The 12,960-nt window shown below is 35.1% G+C and overlaps 1 protein-coding gene across 11 annotated transcripts in view; it reads right to left on the bottom strand.

Moving 5' to 3' along the window:
- Positions 1-12,960, bottom strand: part of CSDE1 (cold shock domain containing E1) — a 40,647-nt gene that overhangs the window by 21,851 nt on the left and 5,836 nt on the right. The window contains exons 3-12 of one of the 11 annotated variants that reach the window (XM_026712956.2): positions 12,589-12,748; positions 10,319-10,468; positions 8,300-8,498; positions 7,372-7,481; positions 6,918-7,010; positions 6,433-6,530; positions 3,025-3,106; positions 2,073-2,201; positions 1,535-1,660; positions 1,126-1,338 (exon numbers count right to left, since the gene is read on the bottom strand). In XM_026712956.2, the coding sequence (XP_026568741.1) occupies positions 1,126-1,338; positions 1,535-1,660; positions 2,073-2,201; positions 3,025-3,106; positions 6,433-6,530; positions 6,918-7,010; positions 7,372-7,481; positions 8,300-8,498; positions 10,319-10,468; positions 12,589-12,714 (1,326 nt within the window). In that variant the 5' untranslated portion in view covers positions 12,715-12,748. The remainder of the gene's footprint in view (positions 1-1,125; positions 1,339-1,534; positions 1,661-2,072; positions 2,202-3,024; positions 3,107-6,432; positions 6,531-6,917; positions 7,011-7,371; positions 7,482-8,299; positions 8,499-10,318; positions 10,469-12,588; positions 12,749-12,960) is intronic. The other 10 variants (XM_087929290.1, XM_087929285.1, XM_026712957.2 and 7 more) reach the window with 10 other exon arrangements.

Here is a 12,960-nt window from a genome sequence, read left to right as displayed (position 1 = left end):
TAATTTTCACAAGGGATCACATTAGAGCCTGAGACAGTTCTGGAGGACTGACACTACCCTCCCATCCCCAACCGCCCCAGGCCAGACAGTAACAGCAAAAAAGGGCCAGATTTGGCTTGTGGACCATAAAATGCTCAGGCCTGTCCCTGGGCATACAAAGATTTTTACCAATGCTGTTTGTATATGCCATGATTTCAAAAACCCTGCAAAGAAAGTCAGTGTTATTATCCCAACAATAGAGCTAAGCTGAGGCTAGAAGGACTTTGCTTATTAACTTATTGATCAGAATGTGGTAGAGAAAAGTGTTAAAACAGACTTCTCAATTTGAATCTAATCTTCTAATCTGTGCACTATATTAACTATCCAGTGGCCACACATTTATACTACGTTCAATTCAACCCTAACTATATGGGGTCACCTATTTCAAATTACACTGCTTCTCCTATAGAACCCAGTTAAGACTAGTGAACTAAATAGGCAGGAATATACCCATGCAAATAAGAAAGAAAAAATAGACATCCATTTCACACATACAGAAAACCATTATGAAGGGAGGGAAAAGCCATTAAAAAGGACAAAGACATGTAATGGAATACTTATTATTCTAAATGGATGCAAAGTAAAACTTTATTTTATTATTTTATAGCAGGGCTTTAATTTGCAGTTTAGACACTTACAAATGCCTTGGTACTCTCTGAGCTTGGTTGTTGTCTTGGAGGTGTTTCATTACCCAAATTAGGTATCATCATCAGTGCTACTGATCAGCTATTGATGATGTTATCTAGTTTGGATAATGCAATGCCTACAAGAAAACAAGCAAGTTCAGAGCAACATGGACCTCGCATTTTAACCCTGAGCTACTCTCCTTTATTGGTACTTGTAATCTCCATGCTTCAATTTTCTGTAACTTCAACTTAAGGGCACAGCGCTGTCTCCTACAAGATATTTTCCTAAGAATAAAAGCACGCTGAATTGATAAGGTACTTACCCCATCCCTACATTCATCACTATAATAAATTTGGCACCATGATACATTCCTAGTAATACAACACCCACATAGCTAAAAGTTATTATGCGTTACATATTTCCAGCTTCATTCTGCCACATTTCTTATTAAGTGCTTACCATTTCTCTAGCCTCATTAGTGACTTGAAAAGTATTGGGAAGAACTTCAATATTAGTGGCTCGTTCCAATTTGTCACGCCGATCTGTTGAAATGTTGAATTTAACGTGGTCACCTTCCAAAAGTGTCACCTTTGATTTTGTATCTTTGTCACCAAATGGAAGTTCTTTAGGAATCACAAAATCAACTTTTATGCGTCCAGGTAGTGGGTCGTTCTAATTATAACACATAAGAAATTTAGATAATACTGATTGTACTCAACCTACATTTTCAGTTATTCCCTTTTTAAAAAAGTTTTCCCAATAGCAAGCATAATTCACTAGGTCACTATTACCTCATTTATCAGTCCCTTATGACACACATTTGGAGCTACAGTAATAAAAATGGGAAAATTTAAAAAGTGTTTGTTACCTGATTTTTGTTGGGTACTTTTGGAATTACTTTCATTACAGTTCCCTCAAAATGTTCAATGCTAATATCTTCAAAAATAACAGTTCCTTGAGGCAAAAGCCTTACATCAGTTGCAACTTCTTTACCCTATTAAAAAAAACATTATTTATTTAATTTCCTGCCTTGTTTTTATAAATAACTCAAAGTGGTGAACATACCTGATACTCTTTCCTCCTATTTTCCCTACAAAACCATCCTGTGAAGTGGGTTGGGCTGAGAGTGATTAGCTCAGAGACACAGTCAGCTTTCATGCCTAAGGCAGTATTAAAATTCAATGCCTCTGCTCTGCCTCCTGGTTTCTAGCCTGGTGGCTTAACCATTACATTTAACTGGTTCTCACTGAGATCATTGAAAAAAATGATCAACTTCATGCAAATCATAAAAAGTCCAGCAATAAATCACGTGTGTGTATAAATAAATAAACTAATTAATTGTATTAAGTTTAATCTTTAATTGTATTAAGTTTAATAAAATTTAAATGTATGAAATTTATTCTTACATTTCTGTCTTTGATTGTGAACTCCACATCATCACCAGGCTGTAAGGCTTCTAGGTCACCTTTAAATTCACTATAGTGAAAGAATATCTCCTTTACAACATCACCTCTCTCAATGAATCCAAAGGCTTCCTAAGGGAAGATCACAATTATTTAGCGAAAATGTCTTCAAACATTAAGTTACTTGATAGATCTAGTCACTGCAGGTAGTCCTCAAGTTATGACCATTCATTTAACAACCATTCAAATTATGACAGTGATGAAAAAAATGACTGGTCCTTGCACATATGACTGTCACAATGTCCCTGGGATCATGTGATCAAATTTTGTTTAATGGACACGGCAAAAAAGATTGTAAAATCAGGCACAATTCACTTAACGACCACATCACTTAGTGACAATTCTGGTAATTGGTAATTGGTTACTGTAGTAATCAAAGAGAAAATGACTTTAAAAAGTTCCACAGCTACAGAACACATATATATGGTCTCAAACTCCAATGAACATTAGCACTACAATACATAAAATGCAATAATCAATGGGCAATATTCATATACATGAACAAATGTGACAACTATTAATATTAGCTATTAATTTAAAATGATGTATACAATGTAAAAAGTAAAATACTATATAACCATTGATGTAATATCTGATCTGGCAATGTCATAAACTCTTTGAGTCATCATGGCTGCACAAAAGAACCCAAAGGGCTACATGTATGAAACACCTGCTCGGTAACTCTTAATAAGGTGCATGGCAAAAGACATAAAGGAAGCTTTTTTGGATACAATATATGTCTTATTCCCAAGAAAGGATACATAGGAGTTACAGCTTTAGAAGAGATAAAATAAAAAATAAGATTGCCTTCAAATTTCTATGGCTTTATACTAAAAGTACAAACATCATATTTAATTCTATTACATGTAACTAAACTTAGTAAAGCATTCCTTACCTTCATGGCACAAACTACTCCTTGACATCGAGCTTGTTTCTTTTTCAAAAGCATAATATTCCGAGCACTTACAGCACCAGTACTAGGAAGAGAGTAAATTAAGATTATATAAAGATCACTCACTTATTTTACCAATTACAGAGAATCTTAATTTTGTATGCAAAGTCCACATTTAGAAACACACCTCATTATAACATAATCTTCAAAAGGAAATTCAGCCATTCATCAAAATCTTTATCTTAAAAATCAACAAATGTATTATGAAATAACCTCTTATATAGTATGGTTAAGAAAAGCATTTTAAATTTAAAATAAAATGCTTGGATTTTGGAAGGTTTTGGGGGGAATAGCACAAAATGTTGTTTTATTTTTAGTTTGTGAATTAATTAGAACCATAATCCTTTTATTTAGAAATATTTATCTATGATTTTAATGCTTTTAATGCTGTAAGCCACCCAGAGTCACTTCAAAATGACATGGGCGGCAAATATCTAAAATAAATAAAATTTCTGCAATATTATTGTGAGATATAGATCAGTGGTCGCCAACCAGTGGGCCGGGGGCCACTGGTAATCCACAAGAAAATTTTGGTGGTCCAGAGAGAAATGTCATCCCTAAAGCACCCCACAAAGCAATTAATCCAAGCTGTGCGGGAACACAAGGCTGTGCTGCCCACATGGCCCATGGGTACACAAGGCTTGTGAACAACATGAGGTAGTGAGGGGAAGGGGGAAAGGGCGGAGTGGGGGAACTTGCCCCACTCACCCCACGTGCCTGGCCTGGCCACTGGGCTGCTTCTTTCTTCTTCTGCTTTTGGCTGCATGCAAGGAAAACAGCAAAAGTCTTTCTTTCTCTCCCCCAAACTCTGCCAGAAATGAGTCTTTGGGAGCCTGCAAGATATCCTGCTCCAAGAGGCTGCACCAGCTTGACAAGTCTCACAAAGCCTCATTTCTGGCAGAGTTTGGGGGAGAGAAAGAAAGACTTCTGTAGTTTCTGCTGCTTTCCTCGCATAAAGCCAAAAGTCTCTTTGTCTCTCTCCCTCCCCCTGAGAACGAAGTTGGAGACGGTACCCTGCGATCCCAAATAAAGAATGATCGATCAGTAGGAGAATGGGGTGGGGAATTTTCCTGCAGACTTTTGGGGGGATTTTTCCAGGGTCTCTTGGTCCGCAGGATTTAAAATTATGAATTTAGTGGTCCCTGAGGTCCAAAAAGTTGGTGACCCCTGATATAGATGGTGTGATCTGAGCTTCATCTATATCCCACTAATAGATCCTGATTAAACAAGCAACATACAATACACTATGCAGTACTAACAGCAAAGTTTTCAACCAAATTGCTATACCTGTTAAATCAATTCCACATTTGGCTTGAAGACATCTTGGCCCTATCACCTCAACTCACTGATAATTTGGGGTTTTCTTCTATGAACTACTTCCTAGAGGGCATCCTACAATACTTAAATTGGGTTAATGTCAGGACTTTGACTTAACTATTCTAAAAATATGAAATTGCTTCTGCTTTAGTCATTTTGTTATGTATTTGCTTTTGTGTCTATAATTGCTGTTTTGGTACTATAACTCACATTAGTTTAAGCTACAGCTCAGGCAAGTGCTTTGCAGATAGATACTTCAGACATTCTCCTGTAGAATTTGCTGATGCCACCCAGAACCTATTGTTCCTTCAAGGACAGAGAAATGTCTAAACCTTGATGCTGCAAATCATTTAACAGTCACTTAGCAATAGCAATTCTATCTATACACACTTTTGTTCAATGTTTTCCTTATAGAAGACTCATAAACATTGACATCCGAATGGCCTGCAACTCCTTTGCTGTCACCTTGAGGTTCTCTGTATTTTTTTAAAGTACTGCATGCCTTGGTCTTATAATGACTTGGATAGTCATTTCTATAAGGGTAACAATTGTATTGTATTTTTTCCATTTGTATAATAACTGCTTAACCACTATCTGATAGAAAGCAAGGTCTTTGATAATAATTCTGTAATCCATTCCAGGTTCATGAGCACCAATTTTCCCTTTTTTCTTGAGAGGTCTCTTCTGACTGGACATATACCTGGAGAGCAGTCTCTGATGATGGCAACCCGTGTCAGGAACAGCAGACTTCAATGATGCCAAAGAGCATGTATGTTAATGATTGGAGAGGACCACTCAAACTGCTACATAAACATCATCTCATTGATTAGAATTTCTAACTTAATTACTCCAGAGTTAGTAATCCTAGGGCAGGAATAAGCAATCATCTTCTGCATAGGAGCCCAAAGCCATGCCACTGCGATCTCATCCTCATCATTTGCTTTAGCCAGAATCAGGCAGGGTACTTGTTCTATCCAAACTTAAGCAGCTAGTGAAACCATTATCAAATGCCTGCCTGAAGACATTATGAGTGCTTAGAAGAGCAGCCAAATGAACAATTGTTCTCTCTCATCTCACAGGTTGAGTGGATATATTTGGTTTTGGGACTATGGGCTGCATGATTATGGAGAGGAGGTTACATCTGGCCTGCAGGCTGACTCCTATCAAGGAGTCAGCCAACAAATGTTGGCTCAGTATTTCCAATACAAATATGACATAGTACACAATTTGGGATACTATTTCTTTACTGAGTTTTCTCTTTATTAATAAATAAAGCCATACATGAAGCTCTAATCACATTTTAAGATAAAATCCTGCAAGATTATAGGTAGTTCTAGATGATTCACAAACTTTCTCTCATAACTGAGTTTTGGAACAAACCAGTCATTTCCTATAATTGGAAAACTTAGAACAAACTAGATGACGTCATATTGCTACAACTTTGTTTGAAAAGTATATTCTAAGTTTGCATCTAACAAAACAAGAACTATAAACCCTGATTGACATTACCTCAGATTACCCTTGAAACAGTGCTTTATCAATTACTGTTCCAAGATATACAGTAAAGGTTCTTCTGCACATGCATGCTAGTTGTTTCCAACTCTAGGGGCAGTGCTCACCTCAGTTTCTAAACCAAAGAGCCAGCACTGTCCAAAGATGTCTCCATGGTCATGTGGCCGACATGACTAAATGCCAAAGGCACACAGAGCACTGTTCCCACCAAAGTGGTCCCTATTTTTCTACTTTTTTTACGTGCTTCCAAACTGCTAGGTTGGCAGAAGCTGGGACAAGTAATGAGAGCTCACTTTGTTATGCGGCACTAAGGATTTGAACCACTTAACTGCCGACTTTCTGATTGACAAGCTCAGTGTCTTAGCCACTGAGCCACCACGTCCCTAAGATATACAGTACTATATCCAAAAGAAGAATGTTTCATAGTTTGTTAACCATGTTTCAAGTAAAAATACATTTTAAAAAAGAAATCTTAGCATTCCAGCTAAAAATGATTTCATACAATACAAGATATCCACTTACTGTTTATTTGTATCAATAATAAAGTTTATTTTGTCTCCAGTTTCCAATTGAACATTTCCTTCAACATCTTCTGGGGTGTAAGTTAAGTAGAAGACTTCCTGTAAATTATAATTTGGTTGCATGAACAGTTCGCTATCATATTTAAAGTGAGACAAAATATAATCTCCAGGTTAGTTTAAACATGAATTTTGGAATTTTAGGAAGTGGTCAGAAATTTACATTATAGAATTTTATAATAAATAAATTCCAACAATGCAGTTGTTTGCTAATAATATTTTAACTGACCTTTTATTCTAATCTGTATTTTGAAAATATTTCATAATTATAATCAGTATGCTAAACTTTATGCATTTATATATCAATAAATAAGCAATTTAAACTTTTTAAAGCAAATACATATTTAACGGTCTATTTTGGTAAGTATTTTAGTTTAAACTACACTGGAGGATCAGTGAAACATTTTTTAGTAAATACATAATTTTTACCCCATTACGTTCGTAGCATACACTCCCTGTTGGACTCTGACCCGGGGCAGCTGGAGATTTACTCTCTAAGTTGTGAGGAACAGCACACACAACCTACCAGTCAAAAAAAAAATCCATTGCTAATTATTTCTAGAGGCACCATTATGCATCAGATTTCTATAACACACCCAGGGATGCATTTAACAGGTAACCCATAACAGTATGCCATGCTGCAAAGCTTTTATCTTACAGTACTTTTATTAACTGTAAGAATTGTTCCTGGTTAGGTAAATTTCTTAATTTTTATGTGCTTATCAAAAGGAGGAAAAAAAAGTATATTTGAAAAAAATATTTTAATGCAACTAAGGAGAGGCATGCTACATTTAATTCTATCCTTTTTTGTTTGATCACAGCAGCTGAAAATGGCATGCATATTGAAAAGAAAAACAAAACCCCCCTAAGAATAGGCACTAACTTGTCCATTTATTCGTTCTTCAGGTAAAGTTTCAGTTTTTATCTTCACCAGTTTAATTGCAATCGGTTTTCCAGTTCGCCGGTCAGAAGATACTTCAAATTCAACATCATCTGTAAACAAATTATATTTATTAATTTATAGGCTTCAATTCAGTGGTAAAACCATGTTAGGATTACTTCTAAGTCAATAAAACACTCACACAATTTCAAAAAGCAGTAATAAACATCTTATACTCTAACTTTCCGATTCCATAGAATTTGTTTCACATTGTGTACCAAAAAACATTGCATAGTTTAAAAAGAAAAATAGAAGATACCACATAGCTCAAATTTCACTATTCTCAACATGTCCCATAATATTCATTCTAGTATAATGCAAAATCCAGAATCAAATACTAAAACCTGTGTTGCAATGCACATGTGTTATATGTCCATAACTTCAAGCAGTTGTGTTTCTTCCTAGTTACATACCATAGATGTGCCTTATCCTCCTCAGATGAATACAAGTTCAAGACATATTTAAGTTCTTAAGAAATGTTATCTGTGCCTTCAACTTGCTCTGAATTATACTTTGTCCTCTGAATCCTTTGAATCTTTGCGCAGTCCTAGTGTATACATAACTGTTTCTTGAAGGTGCACAGTAAAAGATACTAATATGCAAAACTATTGCCATTTCTCATCTTCTCAATTTAGGAATCCTAACTAAACTTTCTAGAATGCTCTCTCCAACATGCAGCATGAAGAATAACTTTTTTAGCAGCAAGTTCTTTCATATGATTAATTTGATCCCATTATTAACATTTGAACTGAAATTTGATTTTACTTTTCATTATCTAATGGTTCAGCCACTACTCTTTACAGTAGTAGATATGTCTCTAGAAGAAATTAGCCTTCTCGCGTACAAGAACAACCCTCCATTAGTTAATTACCTCCTACTTTGAGCTCCTGTAGATTACCATTATACTGTGAACTATGGAAGAACAGTCTAGCTTGCCGTTCTGAACACTGAATGAATCCATAGGAGGCCAGCAGTTTTTCAATAACCCCAGTTTCGCGCAATCCTGCAGAAGTACCATTGGGGTACCCGTTGTGTCCATTGTTATGGAGAAGGTTTGGATCAAAGCTCATCTGGAATTAAAAAGAAATGTGTAAGTTCCTCTAGGGATATTCTCTTTTCCCTTTATATTGTTACTTGTTAATTCAGGATAAATATAACGTAATAGCCAATGCTTAAACAATATCAAATAGGCATGTAGGCTTCTAGCAATTTGAACAGATTTTGTGTGACACTTTTGTACACCACAATGAAGTAGTAACTTTCTACTGAAAGTTACTATGCTAGTCTATATCACATTTACACACATAAAACCGATTTGAAGTTACCTATTAACATCATTTGACTTTGCCAATGGAGGTAACCAACGAAGCAAAGCCACAAAAAACCTAACAAATGCAATTTTAGGATATTTTCCAAATCAAATTAGTGTCATGGCAATTTTCATAATCTATTCTCTGAACATAGCCAGCAGCTTAATATTTATTAAATTTCAAAGCTAATTGCGATCTCCACTGAATTTAAATACTTTTCCATCCATGGAGATTTTTAAACCCACAGAAAATAAAGGAAAGTTTGAAATTTTAAGTTCTCATCAAAATGTTATAGTATTTTTTTCTTAAACCACACTTTCAAAAAAACTCCAATCTGTTTAGCTATCAAATTAAATTAAGTCCAAAAAGAGGTTAGTATCAGAAGCTCCCTGTAAGTATTTACAGTAACCATCTCATGCAAGTCAAAGAGTTCAAGGCAAAGCAATGCCAAAATCATGCATACTGTTCCTCTGTATTTTACGCAATTTCCTGTGTATCTGTTTAAGAAAACAAACTAACATTCCTATAACCATAAGGAGCTATTAAGTATTCAGAATTATAAACCTAAGCAGCTTTAAAATCTACATTTGATGAATAGCCAATTACTCATTAGACAGAGACTGATCAAACTGTTTTGGTTTTTTAAAAGTATTTCATATTAAGAGAGGGTTGTCTTTATAGACAATGCTATGAATTAACGTGGAATGCAGCTGCTGTAGCTACAAAGGTTCCACTAAACAGAATTATTTAAAGTAAATCCCTTCAAAAGCATAGAACTTTCTGATTAAGTGTACCTTGGAGAGTTGAAACAAATTAGATTTTTTTTAGTCAAATAGTGCAGGAACTGGTGATGATGTGAAATACTATTGTCAAAAAATAAGAACAGAAAGCCCTCATATATACATAAAATTACAAATCAAACTAAACTAAAAACTACAAATGTGTATGTTACAATTCAGGAATAGCATCATAAGATGCAACCCTTTCCTATGGAAGTCATTAAGTAATTACAATTTTTGCACCATCCTATTGTTTCCTATTATAAATATAATCAACCAGATTTAAGCCATTTGGCCATTTCAGAGATGGTGTGATTTTTGTAGAGGTTAATCTGCTGAATTGAAAAAAAAAACACATGATATTTGACAAATGGTTCCATTTAATCCAGAACAGCATGAGCTGGATTAAACTCCATACCACCTCCAGAATGACATGATTGACATCATCTAGAGGAGAAAAACAATAATTTTTGCATATGCTTAGGACAGAAGTCTGTTCATTTTGTTCACATCTGTAAGCCAATAAAATAATTTTAACACCTTTGAATGCATACAATGAAAATACAATCAACGTATGTATAAGAATACCAGGCTTTCATCAAGTTTCTAAAACAGATACAGGAAAGCAAATTTTGAGAACTCAGCAAGTTTGCCCATTGGTATAGATGAATTCTACTCCTTAACCTGTTGACGAGATTTAATACCAGTGAGGTTAGAAGTGAGAACATATGCAGAGAATAGTTAAACGCTAAAGATTTCCATGCTGAGATGGCATGTCTGCCAATAGGTGCCCTGACTTACAGATCTCTGATAAAGTGGGGTCCTCTTCGGTTTTTTAGACCCAGATGAAGTAGAAGATGAAGAAAAAGGTAAAGGATGAGAAGGAGGGGGAGCTGCAGGAGGGGGGAGAGGATCTGATGACACAGTATAATGGTTCTCCATCTCATACAGCTGTGATAACATAGTACACAATATAACTAGTCAATAATTAGCACATCTTTAGTAATATCCAATAACTATTAAATCCAGGTTCAAGAGACTTAGCTGGAAATCAAAAGCAGTCCATTTAGATATCCTTATTGTTCTGGAATTAGTGTAAATGTATGACCAAGCTCTATTTCTAAGTCAGTAATTTCTTTCCAACAATATTATAGTTGTTTTATATTTTCAAAAATCCAACATGTGTCACTGGGAAGAAATATATGCAAACAGTGGATTGAGCTAAAAGCTGTACCACTTCAAATATTCTTGCACTAATGCAGATAATATACTCATTATCTATTATTTTTCTCCTTTTCCACTTCAAAGGGATAGCATAACTCGGAATTTAAGAACTGTTATTAATTTTACTGGGCTACAAAAAAATAACCCAAACAAACACATACTTATGCAAGTTGCATTTGTGACTGAAATTTTTCAACTGAATGAAAGTCCCAAAGACTTTAGTAAGCTATAACCAAAATAATTGAAGAGTTATAATTTATTATTTAGAATTAAGATACTAGTCTATTTTCACATCACTATAGAGACTGCCATTCCTATTTTCTCAATCCTTAATTTAGGGGACAAATTATAGAAAGACCTGAATATCAGGTACAAGCACTTTAAAATTTGGTTAACTGAATTTAGTCTTAGGAAGAATGGCAAGATTACAGCAAATCACAGTTCTTCAGCAACTTAAATATACACAATATTAAGCAAATATCAATTGAATTGTACATGGATGAATTCAAGTGACAATGCTTTATCACTTATTTATGACCTACATACTACTGAATGCATTATAATACTAATATTAAATCATACAAATTTGTTGGTCATCTGTTTGTATGCCAAAATCTATGACATAAGACATTTCTACGTACATATGCAACATAAATTTAAAAAGTTTAGGTCAGTAAATAAGGCAAACGCCTATACCTAGAATGATTCTTGTATTAAAACTATGAAGCTGCCTTACACCAAGTCAGATCATTGCCCATATCTATCTATCAATCTTAGCCAATGCTATATCTTTTGACTGGTAGCAGTATCCATGGTCCTAAGAAAAGGTCTTTCCAAGTCTTTCTGCTATGTATGTTTTTAACCAGGAGATATCAGAGATTAAACAAAGGCATTTTCATGTGCTCTATCATTGAGCTAAGACGCTCCCTTCCAACTTCTGAAAGTTCGGTTTCAACAGTTCTGAACTATTTGTAAATAAGGTACTAAGAAAGCTGTCTCATATAATTCAGGGTCATGACTATCTTATACTTTATTATTTAATAAAAAGCCAGCCTTTAGAAATGTTAAGACAGCTCTCTCTAGTGTTTTGATACACCAAACATAAGAGACAAAATGCACCTCTTAGATCAAGGGTCTTCAAACTTGGCAAGTTTAAGACTTGTGGACTTCAACTCCCAGAATTCCTGAGCTAACATGACTGGAGGAGGAATTCCGGGAGTTGAAGTTCGCAAGTCTTAAAGCTGTCAAGTTTGAAGACCTGTCTATCAACTTAAAATACCACCCTACTAAATTTTAGTGATTATTGGCTAATTTTAAAAAGCTTGTTGTTAAAAAGCTTGTTGGAGAACCAGCATAATTTCTGTACTTCTAAAGGACCATGATACAAAAAGATTAAATAATTAACAAATATATTTTGTTAAGAAGTGAAATTCTCATACAAGCAAATTTGACAGATGTGGGCACTGCCTATTTTCAACTGGATACTTTCAAATTTTGAATTGCATAGGATGTGGATATCTATGTTCCAGGGTAGCTTTGCCTTTAAACAGCTGGAGAGGTAACCAATTGCCCTCAAACAGGAATTAGGCCTGGCACAATGACCAATGAAAAGAATGATTGGGAATGAGGTGTGAGTGTGAAATGATTCCAAACTGAAGCTAAGGATATTTAGTCTGCTCATGACTCTGGCATGATTAAAAGAAGGCTCAGAGGTCACAAAATGAGCAGTGTTTTCTGCTATCTGCAAATTGGCCACACTTTTTCTTTTGCTCAAGGGTTATATCACACCATCTGAGCTAATTTGGCTTTACCCTTAAGAATATTGCTAGTATGGCAAAAGAACTTACTGATTGGCCATAAGGTGATAAATTCAGTCCGACTGGAGATGCATTGCCCAGGTTGGCACTAACGTATGCAGTAGGGGGAGAAGACGGCATGGAAAATTCAACAAATTCTTTCCAGGTGCTTGCCATATTTTTACGCCTGTTTCAACTTAATTTTATAATGCTGCATATAACAAAATCAAACAAGACAACCTTGTCAATGTATATCTGCCACTTATCCAGTGTCATAAAAAAAGCTGCCATTGTGGCAGCTTCCAAGAATATTAGACAGGAAGGGATTGATGTGCTAGTTAAGAAAGCATTAGGTTTTGTTTTTTGTTTTTTAGAGGGGGTTCTAAAATGAACAACACAAGCTGGTTGCTAATTGAACTCATG

The sequence above is a fragment of the Pseudonaja textilis genome, chromosome 3, assembly GCF_049901715.1.
Source record: "Pseudonaja textilis isolate UNSWEBS1 chromosome 3, rPseTex1.2, whole genome shotgun sequence".
Lineage (NCBI taxonomy): Eukaryota > Metazoa > Chordata > Lepidosauria > Squamata > Elapidae > Pseudonaja > Pseudonaja textilis.
Note: the sequence above shows the minus strand (reverse complement) of the source record. Positions and strands in the feature narration are given on the sequence as shown.